Source organism: Cornus florida, unplaced genomic scaffold (assembly GCF_030987335.1).
Source record: "Cornus florida cultivar Cherokee Brave unplaced genomic scaffold, ASM3098733v1 CherokeeBrave_3.0.0_Hap2_Chr11, whole genome shotgun sequence".
Lineage (NCBI taxonomy): Eukaryota > Viridiplantae > Streptophyta > Magnoliopsida > Cornales > Cornaceae > Cornus > Cornus florida.
Window position 1 is genome coordinate 97,655,509 of NW_026775581.1, and position 26,747 is coordinate 97,682,255.

The 26,747-nt window shown below is 35.4% G+C and overlaps 2 protein-coding genes across 7 annotated transcripts; one reads left to right on the forward strand and one right to left on the reverse strand.

Annotated features, from left to right (window-relative positions):
• Positions 1-540: 540 nt before the first annotated feature.
• Positions 541-12,733, reverse strand: LOC132283029 (DNA-repair protein XRCC1). 5 transcript variants are annotated; one of them, XM_059784901.1, is made up of 8 exons: positions 12,593-12,733; positions 9,814-10,110; positions 9,527-9,715; positions 6,085-6,196; positions 3,239-3,324; positions 2,843-2,953; positions 2,287-2,373; positions 541-1,092 (listed from the first exon to the last, which is right to left on the reverse strand). In XM_059784901.1, exons 2-8 carry the CDS (start codon positions 10,066-10,068, stop codon positions 754-756), a joined length of 1,179 nt encoding a protein of 392 aa, XP_059640884.1. In that variant the 5' UTR covers positions 10,069-10,110; positions 12,593-12,733; the 3' UTR covers positions 541-753. The 5 variants fall into 5 exon arrangements, with proteins under 5 accessions (XP_059640884.1, XP_059640880.1, XP_059640883.1 ...); XM_059784897.1 differs by having other exon boundaries at positions 2,843-2,956; XM_059784900.1 differs by having other exon boundaries at positions 2,843-2,956; positions 9,814-10,102; positions 12,593-12,662.
• A 2,841-nt stretch (positions 12,734-15,574) lies between these two features.
• LOC132284344 (centromere protein C) lies at positions 15,575-25,577 on the forward strand. 2 transcript variants are annotated; one of them, XM_059786441.1, is made up of 12 exons: positions 15,575-15,841; positions 17,229-17,434; positions 17,530-17,618; positions 17,720-17,822; positions 17,940-18,109; positions 18,204-18,994; positions 19,086-19,214; positions 19,320-19,419; positions 21,183-21,268; positions 23,485-23,584; positions 23,673-23,780; positions 25,179-25,577. In XM_059786441.1, exons 1-12 carry the CDS (start codon positions 15,686-15,688, stop codon positions 25,304-25,306), a joined length of 2,166 nt encoding a protein of 721 aa, XP_059642424.1. In that variant the 5' UTR covers positions 15,575-15,685; the 3' UTR covers positions 25,307-25,577. The 2 variants fall into 2 exon arrangements, with proteins under 2 accessions (XP_059642424.1, XP_059642425.1); XM_059786442.1 differs by having other exon boundaries at positions 19,095-19,214.
• The last annotated feature ends 1,170 nt before the right edge of the window (positions 25,578-26,747 follow it).

Consider the following 26,747-nt stretch of genomic DNA (forward strand, 5'->3'; position numbering starts at 1 on the left):
ATATATATATTATAATTACAAATACTCCCATTATCTTCGAAAAATATATATATATATATATAATTTTTTCTTTTACCTTGACAAAAATACACAGATTCACTTTGTCCCTGATAATTTGGTGTACTTGCTAAGTTTGGGAGAGTAATTGATTGAAATTACACTTCACAGAATAATCCCAAGTTTATTCGGGTTTCATCCTTTCAAGGAACATGGAACTGACAGGAATTAATCTATATATTTCCTCCATAACTTATGACCATTATTATCCAATTTGGTTCATCTTCTAATTGAAAATGCTGAGAGTGACTATTCCAAACATATGTTACATTTGCCATTATTTACACAAAATAACTACACCCAAATTCAAACCTACATTCTCCAACTTGGCAGCAAAAGCCCCTATTTCTCATGGGTGGGTAACTATAACTCATATGGATATGCTTCATGGGCCATACAAGCCACCTTGACTCCAGAAGAGTATGGGGTAAATTGTTAGGGTATCCTACATCAGCTCAAAGATGAATAGATAATGCAAGGGTGTAAAACAAAATTTAGAACATAAAAACAAATGCATTTCAGTGGCTGTACAAGAAGAGATTTTGGACAACACAAATAAACAGAGGAGATACATGCAGAGGTAGCCACATGGTTCCAAGACTGCACATCAGCAAGTGGATCTCTCTCTCTCATCACACATGCACACAGATGAAGTTAAACCAGCTTCAATCTTCATCTCGAATTCGGGAACTTCGCTTAGGGCTTGGAAAGCTTAGAAGCTATGGTACTGTAAGCAAGGTCTATCTCCTCTTCTGTCATCTCAATAGTTTCATCACTGTCATAAGCTGCTGCATCACATGCAACAACATCTTTGTTACTCCTCTCACTTTTATCAGTCTTCAGCTTTTTCTTCACTGACAAATCATCATCTAAACTGCTAAGTTCTGCCTTATAAATTCGTTTACATGCCATGGCTTGCTTGTAAAGATCTTCCTTAGGAAATGAGGCCGAACTATTTCCATTGCCCTCAAGCTTTGCCAGCTCCTCAACCACCCGAGGAATGAAGTTCCACTGCTCAGTTATTTGTTGGATCTCCTAATCACATGTTCATTATACACAAGTAGAAAAGGAATGAAAATGCAGTATCTATGGATATTTCAGGTCAAAACTAACATACGTTAGCCACAAGGAAGTACGGATCTGAGCTTTTAAAAAGCAATCATTAACAAACTATTATCACATAAATGGTGCAGAGAGATAAAAATTTCATCAAGACAGTACAAGAATCAGCAGAATGAGAAAAACTGTATTTCGAGCAGGACTTCTGAATTGTTGATTAAAAAGGCCTGCCAGCTCACTGCCCCAAACAAGTGAGGCCAAAAAAATGACTTGGTATTGCTAAAAGATCAGTGGGGTCAGTTAGATGACATCAGCTATGTATAGAATTGGAATAATCCAGCATCGAATAAGAAAGAAAAAGAAGAAAGAAGTATCAAAGGGCAAGAGAAAGCAATGGTAGGCATCTGAGTGCTCCATTCAGCAAACAGAGATTTTTAAAATTTTCATGCTCAGCAGTCAGCAAGCGGCTTAACATCGAAGTAATAGAGTCAGCAATTAAAAAGTATACAAGGGCATCAAGACTATTATGCAATATTGATCCTGCCTACGGATGGTCCAGGAGGAGTGTACTAGAAACATACCTAATTTTGGCATTATTTTGCACAAAGTGACTGCTCACATATTCAAACCTGCGTTCCCACACTTGCCAGTTCAAGCTTTTACCATTGTACCAGACAATGATTCATAGCTATCAGCAGCAATCCTCAACTATTATTTAACAATGTAAAAGGAAAGGAAAATAAATTACCGATCCTATTAGTAGCGGGATTCGGGAATCTCACACACCCTATTAACCAAAATTTAAGTATCACAGAAGAAAACAAATGATCAGCAAATAAACATTCTTGTGATATTATGGAAGCCATCCTATCTCCAAATAATGTTGGTAACAACCAACATGATCTTGACATTGCAATTAACGAATATGACGGTCAGAATACCAATTGAATTGCATTCAATTGTCACAGTTGTGTTTAATGCTGACGCTCACTTAATTGTGCATATATTTTCAGATTTGTGACTGATGAATTCCAGGACTGGTAGAGAGATGCTGATAAATTGTATATCCAAAAATCCTATTTCCTAGTGAGTAAACCGCACACTGGAAATAGGATAATCAAATCAGAAGTTGGGCCCATCTTTTTGCTAAAAAATGAAATTATGGTATACCTGTTTTTGCTTAAGAACGTCTATGGCATCTTGTAAACAAGTCAGTATCCCTTCAGCAGCGACTTTCTTTATCTCGCTTGGCTCTGGCTGTTAAAATCAACAAAGGAAAGATAAGGTTCGCACTGGATATCACTTACTCAAATACACAAATAAGTAGACAAAATTCAGATTTCAGTGCCTTTCAACACATCAATCTGAATGGCAGTTTTTCCCCCAAAAAACAAAAATAAGATTGCTCATCGATACGAACTTTATGCTAATTCCGAAGTCTGACAGACGACTTGTTAAGCCTAACCCATTGTATTAATAAAACAAATGTGATTTAACTTAGGATATCCAGATCATACACAAGAAGATGTGAGAGTAAATGACCTGAAAACGTGTCCATGATCAAATGCTTAAAGAACAAAATAAAATTGCAAGTCCATACACAAATTTCATACTTTAATTGGTTACCAAGAGTGAAACAGAATTACAAGAGCAACTCCAAGCAATAAGCCCGCATAGCAAATGTACAAAAAAGGTCACATTATAACTACACCAATGCAAGCTTTACCTTTTCTTCTTGGCTCTCCAGCCATGAGATGGTTTTGTTTAAATCCTCAGTAGCCCACTTCTTCACTTTAGAAGGAGAGAAATGCTCTTTAGCAGGATTAGAAGCTCCAATCTTCTTTACATATGAAATAAAAAACAGATCATCGTGACTAAATATAAAATTAAGTGCTGAATCAAATATGCAGCCCACTTTCTAATCCTATAAAAGTTTCTGCGCAGTTCTGAAATCTCTACAAAATGAAAATTCTATTCTTGCTTTGAACAATAATAGGAGACTTGCTAAGCTGCTCCATAATATGCTTACAGAAACCAAATATTCACTGCATATAGATTAAATGCCACTTAAATTTAAAGAAAAATCACATTCACACAAGCATGTTTAAAAATCAATAACAACCTTGGACGATGCAGAGGTAGTTGACCCTGAACGTGATTTTGTTTCTACTGGCTTCTGAGATTTCATAGACAAAGATGCTTCTTGATCTGCAAGCACTCATTAAGGAAATTAGACTTTTTAGTAAACCAGCAGAAAAAAGAGTGCCCTCCTTAACACGTGATAGAAAAAGAAAAGAGACAATAAACAGGTGCCTATCTTCGACATTAGATTATTGCAACTTGTACATTGATTATGAGAGGAAGAGATATCAAATGTGCTTAATAAACTAGTGATCTTTCAATTTTTAAAGAATATGATGTAAAATTGATCTTAAGATACACTGCATTCACTTACAAGTAACAATATGGCTGAACATGGTCAAGGGGGAAAAACATTAGGTACAATGGACTAATGCACTTAGAATTTAGCCTTAACAGATAACAAATTGTAAGGATTAGTGTGTGTATGTACCCCATAGTATAAATACATCATTTGCATTATTTTTCAAGTATTATATGGATGTAGCAATGCATATAATCCATCTAACTTAACTCTAACTACATGGCTACACTGCTGTCAGCATATGGTCAGTCGATTCCATTCGAAGTTCTGTAACCTACCTTTACATGCATGTAAATCTCAACTCACGTTACAAAGACACATGCAAAACGGGTTAACAATGAAAGGAGGGCAACCTTTACCTTTTGAAGGCTGAGCATCGTAACCCAAGATCTAATAGTCAGAGTACACAAAATGGCCTGAACTAGACCGAGAAGAAGACAACTATTTAACATAACTTGAACAAAAATTCAAATTTTAAACTCCTCACCAAATTTCAAATTTTGACTTAACAATTAAGCAGGTAAAAATCATTCATGGTATAGAATATAATATATACGAAGAACATCATGAAAAGCATCCGCACATAAACACGATTTTTACATAGAGGGAAAAAGCGTGAGACCTAATCCAAGTAGATCAAATCCAATATAAACAAAGGTTTACAACTAGGTTAATTAGACATTAATCCAAGCACGGATATGAATGAAAGAAATTAAATCTAGCAACCTAATTGTTAGAATGCACTCAAGTATGTCTCACAATGCTGTATACCCTCTAGGTATGCTTAGATATGCTTGGTGTTTACAAGCATATATCACCAATAGATTTCTGAAAATTTAGGGTTTTTATATGGACCTTGGAGTCTAAAAGAGTTGTAATCCTAATTGGAAACTCCTTTTCTGCAGGCTTTCCTCTATCAAAAATATGTTTGATCGCTCAAAACTGGTCCAATGGGTTTTCATTAAGCCATAGATCAATCAAAATTCCCATCCTTTTTTATTAGTAAAAAGGGTAAGTTAACTTGTCATTTTTCCTTAAGAATTTCGAAAATAGAAACATTCTAAAGCAGTTTTATGCATTTTGAAGATCAAAACATGTAATTTGAAAAGCCTAACATGTTTAATGATAAAAATGAATCCATATGAATCCTAATTTTGGTGAGTGCATAATTTAAGAGCTGAATCAGCTGATTTTACCTTTTGCTCTTGCTTGAGGCTTTGAATTCCCCCTTTTCCCTTGGACCAAGGGTAACTAACTTTTGAAATAATAATCAAAAGCTAAAATAAACAATACAAACTAGCTTTGGGTGAAATTTGCCAACATAAATTCTATTGACATAATACCTTACATTAACAAATGTTTGGTGATCTTTAGACGATGCAAGGGGAAGGGAATGCTGAGATGATCCTTGCCATATAGCTCTATCTTAGAAAGTTGAAAGAATTCAATCTTCTTCTTCTTACTTTTTTTTTTCCTTTTAAACATAGATATGCATGTATCAGTTCAAGCTCCATTGTCTGTAATCCATAAAAGCAGAAACTACTATTTTATGATTATAACTAGGGCTGCAAATGAACCGAACCGAGCCAAGCCGAGCTTTGGTTTGCTCGGGCTTGGCTTACCAAGGTAAGAAGAGTGCTCAGGCTCGGCTCGGCTCAACCTCGCATACTATGAAATCATTTGTCCAATCCTCATAATCTCCACAATCAGTCTATGTTCTTCATAAAATCAGTTTATACTCTTCATACCCTCATAACTCCATCAAAATAAGGGGAAAAATGGCTATCAAGAGAGAACATGGTTCTGAAAGAGAGAGAAGATGGTGGTCAAAATAAAGGAAAAAATGGCTATCAAGAGAGAGAACATGGTTGGGAAAGAGAGCGAAGATTGTGAAGGAGGGAGAGAGTAATAACCTTTGTTGTTGTTTGATTAAGATCATCGCATCAGTTGCCTAGAGTAGTTGTGGATCAGTGATGGATGTTGAGAGGTCTCCTGTGACTGCTGTTTGCGAGTAGAGCCAGGGTTTCTATTATTTTCTTAAATTATAACATGTGCAATACAAGTGTAATCCAACGGTGGTTATAAATCTATGGATTATTGGGCTTGTAGGCTTATAGGCTAGTGGAATAGATATGGGACAAATTTATAAACACAAACAACTACATGGGCCTTTAGACTCGTTTACTAAATGAGCGAGCCTGAGCTTGAGCCAAGCCCGAGCTGTTCATGAATGGCTCGGTTCATTTGCAACCCTATTTATAATCAGAGCAAACCAAAAGCAAAAGGACATATGCATCATGTTGATCACGTTCATTACAATTTACAGCTAGTAATCACTCTCAATCAGAAAAATATAACACCACACCCCCCCCCCCCCCCCCCCCCCCCTCTCTTCCCTACACCCATGACCCACCCATATGCAGACAGATAGTAATCACTCTCAACCAGAATAATATATCCCCTCCCTACTCACCCATCCGCAGACAGAAATACACACACACACACATGGAGAGAGAGAGAGAGACCTTGATTGACTCCAAGGGAAATATTTTGTTTCCTCCATGGTCTGCCAACATGCATTAGGTAACTTTCAATATCAACAAGCTTTTTCTGGGTGTAGCACTCTGATATCCACTCCTAAGGCCAAACGAAGTCAAGATCATCATATTACTTGCAAGGAGTAACAATGTAACATTCACCAAATAAACACAGAAGAATCAAATATATGCATGTGATGGGCCCAACAAAAGATGGTTACATTAAATGGGGACTGTTGCACCTGATCTGACACATCAAATGCTATCAAAGCTAATCATTCCAAAACCAATTACTGTCAGATAAACTAACATGAAACTTGGACGTATATGCCTTGAAGTAAATGCACACATGCATATAAGCATTAGAAACACACACATAACGTCTTTGCACACGTGCATGCTTTAAATTTTCGATAATAATTGGTTTATTAATTGAAAGAAAGTAAAAAATTTACAAAGAAAAAAGATGAAAAACTCCCCCAGAGACAGTATAAGAGGGGGAAGACAAATTCCTATCCTTAGGGTAGCTTTTCCATGCTTCGTACCTTCACTTTCTTTCAAATTCTATCTTTGTACCAAATAAATCAATAAATAACAAGCTCCCACTGCTAATCTAAAATGGGTACGATAGCAGATGTTAGTTGATAAACAGATTCTAAAAGACATTCGTGGACCTCTAAAATAGCTAGACCGCATCCGACTATATATTCAATCTTAGTAGCCAACTTGAGAAGCGATTTTCCAAACAAACAACATTAATGCTCAATATTACAAAACCGGATGAAGAAAAGAAAACAAAATAACGCATTACAATCGGACTATACAAACAGTACGTAGAAGATCAAACAAAAGGATGAACACAAAAGATGTAAACCATAATTTAATCAAATAGCCTACCTTAATTATAGGAAATATGGCATTAAATTTAAATCAAGATTGAAAATTCTATTATTTTAGCTTGGGCTGATCACTGATGTCTGTGTTCCCCAAGTAGGGACCGATATTAAGGATATCTACACTTGGAACCAAGCTACTGCTACCTCTAAACATCTATGGAACATTTGCCAAATCCCATCCAATTCTCTATGGGCAGGGAGGATTGAATGTTATATTTTGAAAGACAAAAATTTTGGACTACAAAAATACCTGGGAAATGCTCTTGGAGCTGGAGAAAGGTTTTACAGCTCAGGATAAAGTGAGGTTGAAAATCAAACACTTTATTGGTAATGGAATTTACTTCATTGTGGTTTGATAATTGGCTCCTGAATGATCATATCATCTTATCTAAATGGGTGGGTGTGAATAGTTATACTGGTTGGTGGTCAATGCAAAGGTTGCAGACATAATGCATAATAGTTCTTTTTTTTTAACAAGTATGATGCATAATAGTTCTTGGCAAAGGCCTACAGTGAGATAAGATGACTTGATGGATTTGAGGTCTGAGGCTATGTCATTGAACCTTCCCAATGTATATAATGAAGATAAAGCGGTTTGGGATTCAAAAGATGGTGATTTCCAAATCAAAGATGCTTGGGAGCAACTTAGAATCTCAGACCAAAGAAATAGAGTCCCTTGGTCTTCTCTGGTTTGATCTGCAATGGCTAATCCCTTAATGTTCATTATTATGTGGCTTCCAAGATAGATTGGAAAAACACAGGGCAACTTGACTCTATGAGCTCTGTTTTCTGCAGGGAGAGTTGTGAAGATACCAAACACCTGTTTTTTTTATTGATCCTTCACATTCAGATTTTGGAACTCCCTAACCTAACCTATGATTTAACTCATTGGTTGAATGGGCTTCTCAGAAGTTAAAAGGTATATTCTTGGTGAAGAGCGTCCATAGAGTGATGTTTGCTGCTGCTGTTTACTACGACGTATGGATTGAAAGAAACAATAGAATGTATACCATCACAGCTGTTAGACTCGTATTTTTCCCTCTTACTCAGATCCATTCATCCCAGTCTAATTTTTGGATCCAACGAGAATGGGGGCTATCTGATTTTATTTTTTATTTTTTTATTCCCGTTAAATATCCGATTCTATTTTGCTAGATAGGTTCCTAGTTGGTTATCTTCTCTTTTATGTAGTGGCAGAGCTACGAATTCACTTCAATGGGGGCAACCCTTAAGAATACAGTTTTGCTAGTTCATAGTGGGCCCACCCCTGCATGTTTGTAATTTTTTTTTTAGAAGGATGGATCCAATGCAATTTAAAATATATTATAGGTTAATTAGAAAAATGATGTAATTTTTTAAAAAATAAAAAATAAACAGCATATATCTAGCTCTAAGCTCCAAATTAGTGATTTCATTCATGGTTGTATGGATAAAATGAATAAAAATTATTATTATTATTTTATATAATAATATATTATATTATTGCCGTGTCCATGTCCTATTTTTTTAATATTTGTCGTATCGCCATGTCCGAATCATGTCGTACCCGTGTCGTGCCCGTATCCGTGCTTCCTAGTTTATATATTTTACAATCTTGCGGGACCACTTTCTCTCGCTTTCTTGCAATACATACTTTTTAAACAAAAGTCAAACTATTCATTACTTATATATATATATATATATATATATATATATATAACTCACTACTTATATAATTATATATATAACTATATAAGCAATGATTAGTTTGACTTTTGGTTAAAAACCTTGTGGTGTGGGCCCAGTGAGGAGAAAAGTTATGGGTCTCTTTTGAATTTGGAGTAAGAAGAGTTTCTTTTAGAAAATTGTTGGGTCTTTTTCGAGAATTCTGTAAGTTCCCGGTGGAGGAATTTTTATAATTACTAAAACTTTTACATACAAAATCAACATAATGAGGAAGTCCAGTGGGGGTAGTTGCCCCCATTGGACCCCTCTGTCACTGCTTCTTTGCAACAGATATTTTCTGCTTTTTATCCAGAGAGATAACGTTTTCTCTGTGGTTAATGGTATCTGTTTCTTTTGTTTCTCTTTTTTTTTTCTTTTTTTTTTTTATTAGTTCTTTTGTTTCTCTTATTGGTATAGAGTTCATTCTTTTTGCTCTCTTTGTATATAGGAATGTATGTCTTCATATTTTTGTGTTATTTTTCATTGGTTAATACAGTTTTCTCTCTTTGTATATAGGAAGGCATGCATGCCTTTATATTTTGTATTATATTTTGTTTGTTAATATAATTATTCTTACTTACCAAAATATATATATAGAGAATGCAGCATGAAATTGACAAACCAAGGAAATATCAAGATGTCTCTTCATTGACATCTTGTTGACTTAAAACTAAATCATTTCAATATTAGAAAAACAACCTTAAAACATATAACAAAAGTACATGAGGCATCAAAGACTAAGATGGACAGTTGCTTCCTTCAATCAGATATTACTTTCCACACTTAACAAATTATGAACAACTTATAAATCAAAATGAAAAGAATTAAACCTTAGAAACAATAGTTCCACAATCGGCCTCGACTTGTCGAAACTTTGGGGTGTTTGGAAATGCACAAACGAGGAGGGTGCAATCAGAGTTCCAGTCAGGTTGATATTCTGCTCCCATTTCCAGAGCCTGAGACCGTAATACACTGCGCTCGGGATTAACAAACCCTGAGAGTACGAATACAACCCCTTCCTACAAAAATCATGATTACAATATCAGTTCTTCTGCTAATGATAAACAAAAACAAAACCATGTAGATTGGTAATGCCACATTTAGATTGCTTTACTACCAGAAGTTTGGGGAAGTTTGTGGCATCCAAACTCAATGAAGAAGATTTTACGTTTCTTTGGTTTTTCTTGGAGGGTGCACTACCACCATGTTCTTTGCCACACTCTTTAGCTTGTTCACGTGTTTCCCCTTCACTACTTTCCACAGGTCCAACAACACCATTTCCATTAGATTTACTCTCGCTGTCTCTTGAACTCATCCAAGAAGGGAGATTTCGTTTCACGGTCTTATTAGCACCATTGTCAGGGCTCGCCATTGGATCAGACGTGTCAAATAATGCTTCTTAGTAACTGCAAACCTTCCAATCACAAAATACACTGAATATGAACTGATTTGCTAACACGACCTCTTTCTTTTAGTTCTACATAAAGATTAAATCTATAAATTAAAGACATTGCCCATTGTGATACCATGAAAGAAATTTGCAGAAGTAATTTTCATAACTTACAGAAATCATTCCAGCAAAAAAAATTAGCTGATGAAATTTTACAATTATGATAATATATGAGGTAATGAACAGCATTAACAAACAAATTACTCCTGCATAAAGGGAGCATAGAAATTCGAATGAACTAGATTAATATCAAAATAATCTCCAGTCCCTTGACCCGCCATATTGAATGGAACAATAAACTGTCCCACCCTTCCACTTTATCAAAAGTCACCCTTTTGCACCAAGCTAAGGAATCAAAACTAGGCTTCGATCAAGGATGGGCTCTTGGTCACAAAAGGGAAGTAGGAGTATGAAAATTAATTTCTCAGTTACTTTAAGTTATATAGGATGCATTCACGGTAATCAAAACACCTGTGGTAAAATATAATGAGAATGAAATAAACACCATGGACCAATAATGTGGCTGGAAATCAATTATCAACGTCTTTCGTAACCTTTGGAACTTTGAAAGGATTAACAAAATATATTCCACCTACTAGGAATATATACAGTAATGCACATGCATTCAGTTCAATATGGTGACACGTACCAATATAGTCCTGTCTCAAACCAACTCGCCCTCTCTCACTAACATGGGTGGCATATATGGCACGTAAATACTTAATATCTGACCCAACTGCTTTGGTAAATTCCTCATTTTCTTCTCCTTATCTTCCGGTGGTTAGTTCTCAGAAAATGAAATTCACTCCAACTAAGACAAATCAATATATTAGGTTCAAATGAGTTGAGGTTTTCTTTATGGAATCAATTTTCAGCTTTTTTCACATTCTTAGGATCTTTGGAAGGAGGAAAAGACATATTCCACCCACCTACGATGCAGATAGTAGTGCCCTTGTATTCAGTTCGTTCGGGGACATAAACTTTTATAATCCCATCTCAAACCGTCTCCCTCTCTCTACCTCATGTACCAACAGACATATAGCATCTGATAGATAAAATCTGACTCAACTACTTTTATAAATTCAGCAATCTCTTCTGCTTTACCCTCCATTGGTCTCTTTGAAGATCGGATAAATATTAAGAAAATGTTGAACATCATGTTCCAACCTGTGCTGCTTCTGAGCAAATAAGAGATTCTCCAGCTAAGCCAGACTGTTATATTAAATTCAGATGAGTTGAGCTTTCTGTTCCCTCCCATCCTCAAAACATGAACTAATATTCAAAATCTAGTTTCTGTTATTTATTTATTTATTCTCATAAACAAAATCAAATATGGTAAATTATGTTGGAGTAGCATCTCTATAATGGCAAAAAATACTTCATTTCTATTTAATTCCATCATTTTTATTTTACATTTTTGCGGAAACCTATTTCTTAGTAGATAAAAACGTAAACTGCAGTGACATTTTTCTTTTTCAGGTGATAAAGTGTGGGTAATTATTGAGAGGAGCCATGTCGACATGGAATACAAAATTCCTTGGATGCTCCTAGATATGTATCAGGAACAGCTCATGCCTGTCAAATATTTAGGAAAACAGATCTTGTATCAAATGGAACAGTGAAGACAAGTCCAGCATTGGATGACTTTAAACGTTTGTCCCATATAAGTTCCAAATACATATAAAACTATAAATTTAAATGTTTTTGAGTTTATGCACATTCATGTCCTACTTTCCTAAAATCTATCTTATCGGCCATGTTCTTCTGCACGGAATCCATGTTCGTGCCAATGGGTCTTGTTTAATTAACTCGAAATCTCGTGGACTTCCCCATGAGTTGTGAAAATGGTGCGGAGAAAACTTGACATTTCTCACAGCCCAAAGGGATGATAAATGTAGCCAATCAGTCTTATGATCCCTAATACCTCTCAACAATCCTTAAATTATTCACAGAACCACCCAAGTGCGCAAAGACATATAATAAATTTATACTGATGCTTTAAAACATCTAAAAAGAAGAATTCAAATGATATCAGGATAGGATCTACTAACGCAATTACAGTTACAAAGTAATGTATAGCTTATAATGCTACGTATTAAATTTTAAAGCACAATATACATTTGTAGAAAACATGTGTGTCTACTTTAAATGGAAGGCATATAATTGATATGATTGCTACCACTCAATTGCAGAAAAAAACTGAAAGGCATATAAATATGTAACCCAAACACTCAATGTGCAGTACTTAGGGTTTAGTGAGCAACAAATGACCAATATTAACGGAAAACATATGTAAAATTACACCTCAGTTATATTTGTAATCGGATGTGTAAACGAACTCGTCACCCAGCAAATACGATCGGGATGATTAATATACACAGACACACATGCATGTGTGTGTAGATATGTATAGATAGATAGAGAGAGAGAGTTTTTATTCAAGTACCTCAGATAGCTTTCCGCGAGCATGGGTCTTTTTTGAGTCCGAGCAAACAGAAAGAGGGTTTTGCGATGCTCCAATTTTGATGCAATTTACTATATACCCCAATTTTAAGTTCTTTCTTGACGGGACCCTGGTTTTTCATTTTGTTGGCAAATATGGTCCTCTTCCATGGTCTAAGTAAACAAACACGAGTTTGGGCCAACCCAAAAGTGAATACGGAGTAGGGTAAATTGTGCCAGCTTTATAAAATTAAATAAATAAAAAATCGACCCTAATTTTGATATTTGGATGAAATTGAGCATGTATTTTTCCACATTCTCGGGAATCTTAAAAGCAACTGATTTAAATCAAGCCCAACACTACACATATATTATTACTACTACTCCTAAAACGATCTTAATCTAAGATACGTTACGCAATTCATTCCCACGGAACTCGGGTGCTTGAATCAAATTTGGACACTTGTGCCTGTCAAAAGAAATAGGTTGGCCATGGCATTCACTCCATCTCTCAAGAGGATTCAACAGCATTCCCAGAAGAATCATTAGCAGAGCCGATTCGATCACTTGCCTGAAATCTCTCGGAATTGGCCTCCATATCCCAAATTAATTATTCACTTTCAAAAGTCAAAGCGAATAAACCTTGTCTTTTCATCATTATCTTTTATATTTTTTTAAAAATGTCAATCTTGGTAACTATACATATCTAAACTAAAAATGACAAGTTAGTAATTTTAAAAGAGTACAATGCATTAATTACATGTCATTTTAAAAACGCTAATTTCTAAATATGAACATCTAATATGGGGCGTAGTGACTACTGAGTAATAATATATGTTAATTTAAGCCTAAAACGAGCTTAACCTACTCATCAAGTCCAAATTGAGCCTATTTGACCATGACCAAACATAACCCAAATTTTTATTTTAAAAATAATAACAATATTAAAATAAAGATTAAAAAAAATTCAACTGTGAAGAGTCTGTTAAACTAAAGCTTAGTAGAGTCTTCTCAATCTCCTCAAACTTTACCTTAGTTACACAACTAATAAAAACTCGCCATGGTTCATAGCACATTTTAAGTGTCAAATATAATGTTGCGCAAAAAATTGTTAGAAATGATAAATCGGGCCAAACTAAAATGTACAATTTGGTTCATATTATAAGGCACACATGAGGATTCTAGCCCATGTATTCGTTGCAATGACGACGGTTCATCAATGCAGTTTAATCATCTTTAGCGTAAGGGTTAAAAGCGCGTAGATTATAGGGCCAACTGCACCCAAGGTACATTTATTGTTGCAATTGCCCCTTCCAATCGTATATTCGTTAAATGAATGACAAACCATGTTGTAAAGTATGACAATTTTGCCCTTAATAAACTTAATAGTATGACAATTTTGCCCTTAATCAACTTTAACCCATGTGATAATATTTTTATCAAGCACTTGAATTAAATTAATTATAATAGAACGGAGGTAGGTAAAAGAATTAGGATTATAAATATTCATTCATGAGGGTACTTTGATAATTTTAGAGAATTTATAGAATTGCAATTTGCAATTAATAATTATAATATAAGTCACACAATTTTTATAAATTGGTATTGCTCTCGCGTTTTGCTGCGCCTGCACGCTATCTTACTCGGATTCATATTCTATGTAACTTAATTTTTGTCCCTTTTACGCTCTTATATTATGTTTGGTGTGCAGAAATGGAATGCCCATTCCAACCATTAATTTGTTTGGTATGCAATTTAAAGTGGGAATGCCCATTTCATTTGAATGAAAATCCATTCCACAACTAAACCTATGGAATAGCCATTCCATTCCCAAATAAAAAATTTTAAAAATTCAACTTACCAAAAAGCCCCCATGTTCTAAGTTCAAAAACCACTACTACCTATACCACAACCACCTCCGGCTTTCACCACTGCGGCCACAGACTTTCGCCACTATCGCCGCCTTCCACCACCACTACCACCATCGGCTTTCACCATCGCCTATTACTTTCCACCACCACCACTACCACTTCATTTGTCGTAAACACCACCTTCCTTTGCCTCAAACACCGCCACCGCCACCGCCATCGCTTTTCACAATAACCACCACCTTCCACCACTATCGCCATTGCTATCGCCTTTCATCACCCATCTTCCACCACTGCCACTGCCTTTTACCATAAACACTACTGCTACCACTGCCTTTCACCACCGTTACCACTGCCTTCTCCACCACCGCCGCCGCCGCATTTCAACACTACTATTGCCTTCCACCATCACCACCACCGTTGCCACCTTATTTTACCACCATCACTACTACTGCCTTTCACCACCACCGCCACTGCCTTCCGCCACCAGCGGCACCGTCTTCCATCACCGTCGCCACCATAAGCACCACCGCCACCGCTTCTCACCACCAGACCACCACCGCCATCACTTTTCACCACTACTACCGCTACCTTCCACCACCACCACCATCGTTTTCCACCATTACCACACTATTGCCACCGCCTTCCATCAGCACCACTGTTACCTTCCAATAACACCGTCGTTGCCGCTTTCCATCATTACCACCATCACCACCTACACCACTACTGCTTTCCATCGTCAGGACCATCCACCACTGCTACTATTATTTTAAAAAAATTATAAAAGAATGTCATTTTATTATTTTAATTTATTTGTTCTTAAGAGGGATATTTTGGAAAACACAATTTGAAATTTATTTCATTCTAAATTTAAATTGGTTCAACTAAACAATAAAATAGTTATTGTCATTCAATTCATACACATTTTATATTTACAACTAAACAATAGAATGACACCAATGTCATTCAATTCCATTTCAATTCCAACTCACATTCCATTATATTTATGTGACTTGAGTGATTTTAGTAATATTACTAGTTTAGGGGTTCTTTTGCAGTTTGTCCAAATATTAAATCATGTTTCTTCCCACTTAATTGATAAGTATACGATCTTCATACCTGATAGTCACTCCCGCTCAGTTACATTTTCGAAAGTAGAGAGAAACTCTCTCTCTCGCCCCCACCTCCCTCTTTCTCTCTCTGGTTTCATTCTGAACTCGTCATGAACGATGGTGAACGAACCTAAAAGCTCCGATCTGGTTGATCCGCTTGACAACCACTCTGGTCTCACTTTGTTCCCTCGAACATTTAGGGTTTCGACGAATGTCCCAACGCCCAATGATCCCGACGACATTGAATCTATCCACAATTACATGAAATCAATGGTAATTTCACTCATTTAACATCGATTTTTGTCCTATTCTCACTAGTCCTAGCTCTATAGAAAAAGAATGGTAAGGTCACGCGTTCACAACAATATAGTTCAACTTTCATACTTTGTTTAACTATTGATTTGAGTTTCAGTTAATTTCATTAGATTTTAAGCTACAATCATGTGTAAAAGTTACTGAAGTTATGGTTACTGTAATTCCATATACCCAAACATACATTTGAGCATACGGGTGTGTGTGGTTCCACAAGAGGGTTTAGTACTTGAGCTAATTGATCTGCACTAGTTTATTAATCATATCTATTGCGTACTAAATTTGTGCTGGAAGAGTACACTTATTGATTATAAAAGTTACCCTTGTCAATTTCTTATACACGTTGTTCGTCGACTGAGAAAACAGATAGATAGTAAAAAAAAAAAAGAAAAAAGAAAGAAAGAAGAAGAATTTTCAAGCACTATGTTTATTGTTGTCATGGTTTCTGAAAATTGGGAAACTTCAAGCCACCGAGCCAAATATTTTTGTTGAATTTGTTGAGTGAATATGCTATTTTCTACAGACCCATTTTTGCGACAGTTTATGGCTCAACTCGGCAATTTCCTTTTGTTTTCGTGCTTTATCAAAGCAATTAGTCCGAATGTTACTGTAAAATGAGATATTGAGTAAAATATAATTTGAATTGAGTTGATTTTGAGGAAATAGATATTTTTTTGTTGGAAGTTGGAACCGCTTGCCACGTACATCTTTAATTAAAGTTTACGATTGTATTTCGTGGTATTCACAGCCTTTTTGGGTGCATGAGTGAAAATCCAATAATTTAAGCCTATTGCTTCAGTATATTCATGGAACTATCTTGCGTTTTTAGAAATTGTTTTGGCAGAATACTCTTAATGATGACGACAATTGCTCTTTTTGCAATCTGTTTAACCTCCAAGACAGCATATGGAAAAAAGAGAGTTTGAATTGTATGTTTGTATTTGACCATGATTTCCTGAAAATGTGAACCATAACCCTACTAAGGCAATGAGTGTATTGGGAATTTGGGCTCAGTTGATGCAATAAAGTTAATTTTTTATTTTTTAATTTATTTTGTGGCTGTTGTCAGGCTTTAAGAAGCCCCAGTTGATGCGGGTTTTAATTTTTTAATAGAACCAGTCTATTGAAAATTTAACATTTAAAACCTCATTTTATTTTCTCATCATGTGATTCTCAACAGAAAAAAAGAGAAATTAATAAAAAAAACCATTGCCTAGTTAGTGAAAATTGAGTTTTCAATGAGTTGATTCTCGAAGAACATATTTTGGACACCATTGTGTTACATACACTTCAACTATACAATAAAGTTAATTTTTTATTTTTTAATTTATTTTGTGGCTGTCCTCAGGCTTTAAGAAGCCCCAGTAAGCTTTTAGAGCAGGCAAAGGTCATCATTGATGGTGGTTCAGAACTTCTGAACTCCAGCTCTGCCCACTTTGCAGCATTTGAGAGCAAAGATGAAGCTATTGCCGCAAAGGGTAAGGAAAATCCCCAAGAAAGAAGACCAGCTTTGGGCCGTAAGCGAGCTCGCTTTTCCTTGAAGCCTAATTTAAAGTAAAGCTTATAGCTTCTGATGCTTACATTTCTCAGCAAGTTACGTTCTTTAGAAACATCTATAAATCTGACTAAGTAATGTTTTCGTTCAACAGTCAGCCTTCTGTTAGTCTGGAACCTAGTTTGGACATTGCTCAACTGCAAGACCCAGAGGAATATTTCTTGGCACATGAAAGGCTTGAAAGTAAGATCTCACTGCCTGTACTTCTTATCATTCTTCTTTCTGAGTTAGTTTGACGAATATTGTTGTGCTATCATTTCCACTGTACTGTAATTGGTTTACAGATGCCAAAAAAGAATTACAGCGACAGAAGGTTGGAGTCGTTACACATGTAAATGAGTACAATCCATCCAAAACTGCAAGACGCCGTCGACCGGGACTTCTGGGGTATCATCAGGACTTCTCATCAGCTATCTTCTAATAATATCCGTTTCATGGTGTGGGTTTATAATTTTTTATATTCTACTTTTGGTATATAAAACCCGAATCATTTTTCTATTTCAGGAAGTCAGCTAGTTACAAGCATCATCAGTATGCATCAGCACTTTCTGAAAACAATAACACTTTTATGTCCTCTCAAGAGACATTGGAACTCGATATTCTCAGTCCTAGGTATGGTTTGCCACCAGAAACAACTGATCCAAATTTTGAATTGCAGGAAAAGGAATTAGCTGGTGAGTGAACGCTATCAAAGAGAAATGGTGAATTTTTCTCGATTTCAAATTAATGTTATTGTTATTTACCTGATAACCATTATGTATTGAACAGGATCAATTGATAAGACCAAGAACAGAGTCAATGAACTTTTTGATGAATTACTATCCAGTAATTGTGAAAATTTAGATGGGGATGGGACATTATCTTTTCTGCAGGAGAGCTTGCAGATCAAACCTATTGATCTGGACAAATTATGCCTTCCTGACTTGCATGATATTACAAGGAATGATTTTATGGTGTCGAAAGAAAAATTGCTAGGGCCTCGGAACACATTATCGGACATTCAAAATATGGTGAAAGGTAGAAGTGGCAAAACTCCTGTAAAGCATAAACAGGTGGCAGAAAGCCCCATTAATCTTCTAGATTCAGCCACCCCACCCAAAAGTCCATTTGCTGCAATATCAATATTGAAAAAGCGAATTTTGCAGTCAAATATGTCAAGTGATCCATTTTCAGCTGTTATTGTTGATCTATCACCATCCAAAAATCCTTCTTCTGTTGAATGCACTGCCAAACAATCAGATCAGGTTGATTTGAGCAAGGAGATGAGAGTTTCTGAGAAGTTGAAGTCAATATTTATTGAAAAGGATAACAATATAGTTGCTAATACCGGTACACCAGCGTCGATAAGAAGGGATTCTTTTCATCACTTTGAAACATTTACAAAGGACAAATCGAGCGGACGTAGTGTTGGAATTGATGTTAGGTCAAGTGGATCTCATGGTGACTTGGAACATAACAACGAGAGCAGTAATATTGATGAGAGGCAGTTGGATGATGATGTCAGTAGGCCTAATGAAATGGATATTCAGAGAACTGGGCCCAATGAAATGGAGGATCATGTAAACTTCTCTATACATTTTGATGTACATAAATTTTATAGGATTATGGAAGTCTTGAAATACTGATTGCTAGATTATAATGTTTTATTAGAAGATGCAGGTTGAAGATATGTTGGACAAGGCTGTGTCATCTGCGCAACCACTTATTAACATCAAGGACTCTATTGGGCATGCTGACGCCGATTCCCAAACATATGTACCCATTGAAATGGAGGAGAATGTAAGTTTCTTTGCACATGTGAATATACAATAATTGTAGAGGATTGTATAAGTCTTGATAGTGAATGCTAGATTGTGATGTCTTGTGAGTTGTGACAAGGTGCAGGCTGGAGATATGCGGCAGGAAGCATTGTCGCCTGCTGTACCAGATATTAACACTGAGGACCCAACTATTGAAAACTTGAAAAGCAGTCAGAGTCAGTTGGGTATGATAATCGTTTCCTGATTTGACTTTACAAGACATATTGCTAGATTGTTACTTTCAACATTGCCTGATGTAAGATGCATAGGTTATGAGGTGATTTGGGATATGGAGTCCTTGAAGTTAATTTTCTGTAGTGTAGCCTCAACTATTGTGTTCCTTTTTTCTTGGTACTTGCATCAGTAGTTCGTTCATTTATACAATTTAATAATTACGAATTGTTCATTTCCCTACAGAAATAAATCTGAGTATCTTCTTAAGACAATGTCAAATTGATATTGAAGTGCGCCATCAATACAAATGTAAAATTGGCGAATTATGTTTAGAAGGTCAAGTGAAACAGTGATTGATACCATGAAAAGCTTTACCTTGAATGCCTTTTGGGCATTGGGTTACATTGTTACATTTCAATTTTCATTACTCGCATCAGTTTTTTTTTTAGTTAATCACCCTTTGTACCCTCGTTGGCCTAAATGGCTTATTACTGGCACTGAATGGAAGGAGAACCATGAGATTTTCTTGATTTGCCAATAATGGAAAATGTCAATTACTTATGTCACTATACGAGTTAGTTTTAATTTTCCAATTCCAATAAGTGTATTAATAGTTGGGACACTGCCCCTGTCCAGTCATATTCTGCCCAATTTTCTGTGCTTTTGGCCATTTGCTCAGATCATATCTACACAATTGATTCCATGTGGACCCACTGCAGTACCACTATTGTGCCCTCTTGTTGACATGAATTTTCAGATGCCTAGCCCAAGTAATGCAATTAGACCATTCCATGCGATTTTGCACGCACCACTTTCCCCACTTTGGGGCATCCGGTCCACTGGTTGTGAAGTCATTTTACCCCATATCAAGAGATTTTTCCATAATCAAGTTATGCCCAATCTATGTGACAATACAATGCCAAGTCCGCTACCTCCCTACCCCCCACACACCACCCAAATATTTATCCATGAAGAAAACCACATTTCCACTTTGCCAACAAGGCAAAGACTAGTTAGTTTTGTGGTTTCTGCCATTTTAATTGTGACCCAATATTCTTTATAAGTTCCCTTCTTTTGTTAGCTAACTCTGCAAACATTCGCTCGTATGTGCGAAACAACTTTAGAATTGCGCTATTTCAAACTTCTGGAGATCTTCAGAAGTTTTGTGAATCACTTCGGAGTTGCTTCCACTTTTTGGGGGAGTAATCAAGTGTCACTCTTGTTTGGTATGGTTGCATGCTGTAGGGACATGCCTCAGCTGCGTGATCAATTTCTAGAATTCCTATGGAATTAATGAAACCCTCGAAATACACAAATCAGTTGTTCTTCTCTTTCTACTGAAGTTTAACACAAGGGTATAACCCCAAAATTTGAGTCTAAGACCATCCGTATTTTTCCTTGCATGTGATGACATTTGATATGTTGCTGTAGTGAGCCAGGACTAACATCCCCATACCTATTGAGAATCATGTTATTCTTGGTTTTTGTTCCAAGTTCCGTGACATTCTTTTATCTAATTGCGCCTTCTGAGGGAAATGCAATCAGATTATAGGTTGTCCCAGAAATTAGCAAAAAAGCTATCGAAGTCCAAAACAAGTTTCTGAATTCACCATAGATAATGAGCTTCCATAATTCTTGTGATTATCATGCAGGTATAATTTTTAATTTCTTTGCCTTGGCAGATACTTTCTTATCACATCATGTAAGTTGCTTTTATCTTGTAATCTATACGTTTGAAAGATTTCAACCTATAGTTTGTATGTATTTTCTTCAGATCAATCAAGTCCTGCTGCAGTTGAACACCATGCTACGAATGACCCCTCCAGAGCTCCAGATATTGCACCAGAACAACATAATGAGGTCTCCTTTCCTGGTCATTTTAATAATTTTGTGTTCTGGTGTTGTGCTTGTCATGTTTAACTAAGAATGTTGTATTAAATCTTGCTTTCTGGGTGCATTTAGTGACACTGAGCTTACATTGATATGGGAATTAGCAAATATTTGTTGTTTCTTTGTTTGTGTGTTTTACATTTCGTTGCTTTAATTTCGTTTTTTATTGTATGTGTAAGACCTTGTATAGGGTCGTATAAACCCAAGGTTTTAAATAGCTCATGTTACATAAAAGAACAGCTATTGCCTAACAGAATTTCCAATTTGCGATACTTGTGCAGACCGCTAGGTCCTACAATTAGGATAAATTTACATTTCTGTTCAGTTTTTGTAGGATTATGTTATTACTTTTTGAGAAAGACTCTAATTCTAGAAGTTATTTCATATGATTTATTTCTAGTTTTGAAGTTTATTTTTGATGGGCATTAAGTTAGGTGTCTTGTTGCTTGCTTAGGGTTAAACATGTGCATATATAAAGGCTCAAAACAAGTTGGTGAGGGGCTTATTATCAAATAAATAAAAAAAGGTTTATGGGGGGCTAAAAATTTTCCATCATAAAATTTATTAAAGTCTCTCTCTCTCTCTCTCTCTCTCTCTCCCCCTCCGGAAAGTAAAATGGTTTAAGCTATGTGAAGGCTAATATAGGGCTGTAAAAGGGGGAATTAGTTTTGGTGACATAATAAGAGATCTCTTGCACTTTGCACATGTATATGCATGCGTACTAAGTATCACAGACAGATACGAATACAAAATACTATTACAATACGTCACGGATGCACCAACATGTCGAATCCTGTTTCAATTTTCGGTGCTCATTTTTCAGTGATAAGTAGGGTCTCCCTCGCTTAAAATTGTAGAAATTAGATGGTGTGTCATAACCCAATCCAGCATTTAATTCTGAATGGTGTAAGTGCTTATCTAAGAAGTGTATTCTGAATATCACTTAAAAAAAAAAAATAATAATAATAAAATAGTGCCCCTTAAAATGAGGTAAATTTTAAGTGACGAGTTATCACTGAATGCTGATCATCTAAAAAAAAAAATCTAAATTGACAATTACTGCTTAAACTTCAGCACTTAAAGTTCAGTTCTTTAAATTTTTAGTACTTATTTTTCAGTCTAATCAAACAGCACCTTATCCTTAATGGATAATCAATTGATTGATTCAGAATTAAGTACTAAAGTGAGTTATCAAACAACACTTAGGAGTTGCATAATTTAAAAGATGAAGCTATGTGAATACTGTGAAGACTATCATATTATATATGCTGCCATTCTCCTACTCTGTCATCACTATATATTTTTGTCCTGTATGAAAATGTGTCATTGCATGATTGACTTTGGTGATTATGTGTATAAGGTTATATTTCTTTACGAAAAAAAGTTGGCCACTTTGAAATGTATTAATGTTATTTTCAAGATTGTTGGGCGTGGCTAATGTTAGTTGTGATTGTGTTATACATGACTTGTATTGAGTAATGTTTGGAATGTGTTCACAAGTGTCCAAGATATGTCCAACAAATGTTTGAAATAGTGAAATGTAAATTTAAATTACGGATATGTCCATGACATGTCCAACATGTGTCCAGGAGTACCTGTTAAGGGTCGTGTGTCTGACACAGACACAACAACTTTCATAAAGTGTCCGTATTTCTTATCATGTACATATACTCTTCCTTTATTTCTTCATATTTGTTTTCTTATGTCATGTCTTTTCTTTTTCCTTTAGTCCTTTAAAAAAAAAATAAAAAATTATACAATCAAGAGCATCTATAATGCTTTGGTATTCTCAATTCTGATTTTTTTTTTTTTGGTCTCCCATCGAGCTATATTAAAGTAATTGATCTTAGAGGTTTGACACAAGTGATTCTTTGTGTGTCAATGATTAACTAATACCAGTGCGCCCTTTCTATGGCCAGAAAGGATTTAGACATGAGAGAGGAATGAGTGGCGTTATAAGATATTTGATTCGTTTTTTGTTATGTTATGGGCCTATGGCTATCCAGTTTTTTTTTTCACCTTTTCTTCTGTTTTGTCTTTGGAATGTAAAATAGTATGCAAGGAATCTATGAATTAAATGATGTACTTTATGGTGGTGGGTCCCTTTTTCTTAATTATGCACTTGTTTTGAATAAATTTTGTTGAATAGATCAATTATATTTTTCCTTGTGCAACATGAGATTCAGGACCCTTCAAGGATATCATTTAATAAGCGAAGTAAAGCAACAAAACCTCCACGGGAAATACGCAAAAGAAAACCTCTTTCTCGTAGGCAAAGCCTTGCAGGTGTTGTCTCACTCATCAATTTACTTCATGAATTATATGAATACTTCGTTATTTTGTTAGAATAATTGTATATATGTTGTCTTGGCAGCGGCTGGTACGTTTTGGGAATCTGGTGTAAGGCGAAGCTCTAGAATCAAGATGAGACCTTTGGAGTATTGGAAAGGCGAAAGATTTTTATATGGCCGCATACATGAGAGTGAGTACTTATGTATATGATTCTATCAAAATTATCTTTCTATTGGTTGTTCTACTTTAAGTGTCATCTGCTAATATATGTTTTCTGTTGTTGTAACATATTATATATCATTAGGGGAATCCCATATTTGCCAATGTATGTTTGTTGTTACCTGAGTGAGATTTTAAACATGCTCAGCCAGCTGAAAATGAGTGGAAAAAATAAGAATAAAAACTTTGTACCGTTTGTGATGCATTTTTTTTTTCCTACTTGAGGAAGTATGATGTAACACTTTAAAGAATTGAGTGGGCCTTGGCCACAAATTATCTACTTTACGGATCATCTAACTCTTTGGGAGTACATTGGTATATATTTTTTTGAGTGGTAGATTTAACTTAGCTTCAACATCTTTTATTTTTTTATGTTTCTGCACTGCTGGTGCTGGAAGTATGGCCATTAACATCCGTTAGAGCCTGTTCGTTTGGTACTAGTTTGTCACTAAATGTTTCTTTTAAAACACTATATTCCATACTGCATTTGTGTTGAATAATTTTTGCCTGTGACTTGTACACTGAAATATTCAGCAAATTGAAATAGGATTCCTAATAGCTACTATAATTTTTATGACTCTTTGTTGTGTGCCTGTCTATTAAAATATAAAAAATTAAATTTTCTTTGAGCGCAACCATCCTTTTAAATCTGGTTTGCTCGGAGGAGAACCAGCCTCTAAATTCTACACAACTGGAAGAAATTTGAAATAAGACTCCCTTATCATCCCAGTGAACACAAGAACTTGCACACTTAATAATATTACCGCTAGAAGCTAACAGACGCTAACCCTATTACATTTGTAAGTAAGCCCATTACAACTAAACTCCAATCCTCAACAATGACTAACAATTCTAGTCTCGTGTAACTTCCAACTTCCAATAATGGGCTTTTCTAGACTTACATTGTCCATCCACAACAATAAATAAATTAAATTGCTTATAATCAAATACTCCTATACTTATTACTTATGTGGTATCTCCTTAACCTCCCGATATGGAAAATTGAGGGTTCAAGTATTTTCAAAATGAACTCCTTAACTTTCTCGTTTGTTTTTGTTTACTTTTAAGAATATGCATTACAATACACATTGATTTTATAATTGAAGTTTCATAAAACTTTGACATTTTATATGTACAACACGCTGACTCAAACTTTGATTTGACCTAAAATTATCATTTGCTATATGCATGTTGAGCCTCCAGAAAATTATTTTTACACTAGCTGTGTATGCTCGGAAAATTCCAATATTTTTCATTTTTGAAATACGTTGTTTAAAGTTCTATCACTCCAGTCAAAACTCAAAAGCCACTAAATTATGTCTTTATGTGAGGGGTCAGATAATTTGACCGTAATTGTGTCTTGTTACAGGCCTGACATCAGTAATTGGGGTGAAGTACGCGTCTCCAGTAAAGGGCAACGAGAAACCTACTATCAAGGTGAAATCTTATGTTCCTGATAAATACAAAGAACTTGTTGAACTAGCAGCTCTGCATTGAGATCTCTGTTTATGTTTAATATGGTTGAGATAATTCTGGGTTCAACAAAAAGAAAATACTTTGTGGATTATCTTGTTTGCTCCAAATCCAATAGCCGATGTTGTACTTGTAACAAGTAATTGGAAAAGTGTTGCTACATGAATACTTGTTAAAGAGAATTATGCAAATGCCGTACGGTGTAATATCAGAAGCATTTGTGAATTTTGATATTACAAAGATTTATTGAACACAATTGTGTTATTTCAGTTACGATCTTTGTTTTTGTTTGAAACGTCTTTGGAGGCTGTATGTTCTTTATGGATTAGCAGGGAAAGTTGATATACCTCTGCGATGCTCTAGGCAGATTAGATGCTTGCTGTTGTTAGATGCCAAAGGTCAACATGATTGATCTGATTTGCATATTAGGGTGCATTTTGTATTGAGCGCTGAAATTTGAAATAGTAAGGGTGTGTTCGGCTGCATGGAATTGGAATTGTGAAATTTGAGAAATTTTTGGTTCAATTTTCTTAGTTATTATAAAATTCTACAAATTTTAATTCAAAGACTTCAATTCCATGTAACCGAACACACCCTAATTTATTCATGTTTTGCTAGTTGTTTCACTAGGATAACTTTGGAAGTGTATTTTATGTGGGTCCCATTTCGGACCTTGAAGTGTGAGTTCGGTTTAATATCATTTGGTCGACCTTTTCATACAAATCTTACATAATTATTAGCTTCAATAACAAAATTATCCTTAATATTTGATTGGCTTGTATATGAGTTAGAGATATGAATGTCATTACACTTCAAAAGTGGAGAGAATTTATGAAAAATGAAAGTAGGAACATAACATTCCAATTATTAACTTTTAATAGATAAAGGGAATTTAAATTCTTAAGTTGTTGGTTATCCTTGTGCTGTCCTGTGTGTTATGATGTTATTGTGACATTGGAATAAGACGAAGCAAGCATGGTGTACGATCCAGATTCTGCAACCCTAATCACATATCTCAGCAACCAGAGGAGAATTATTGATTAATTCGCTGACGTCACAGGTCAAAACTGCATTTCCCACCCCATATTTACCGTTATTGACCATTTGCACGATTGTAAAATAGCTGAATTTGAAAGTACACAAGGTTGAAAAGGAAATTAACTTAACAATCTCTCATCAATTACAGCATTCCCAATGCTCTTTAACATTTATGTGCAAGATCCACTATTCATTTAAAGATGGTGATCAAACTAAACCACTTTCAGTACAAAACGCACATCATTTTTTACTATGCCAAGCGTCACTTTTACTATTCATTTAATAGTGATACGTTTTCGGTGATTTTTATGAGATTATATTCAACATCTTACAGTCTTACTTATATTATTGTAATGAGGAAGCTATTAACTCATTTGCTCAAACTTTATTCCATGAATCAATTTCTTGAACGTGATGTTAATAATTT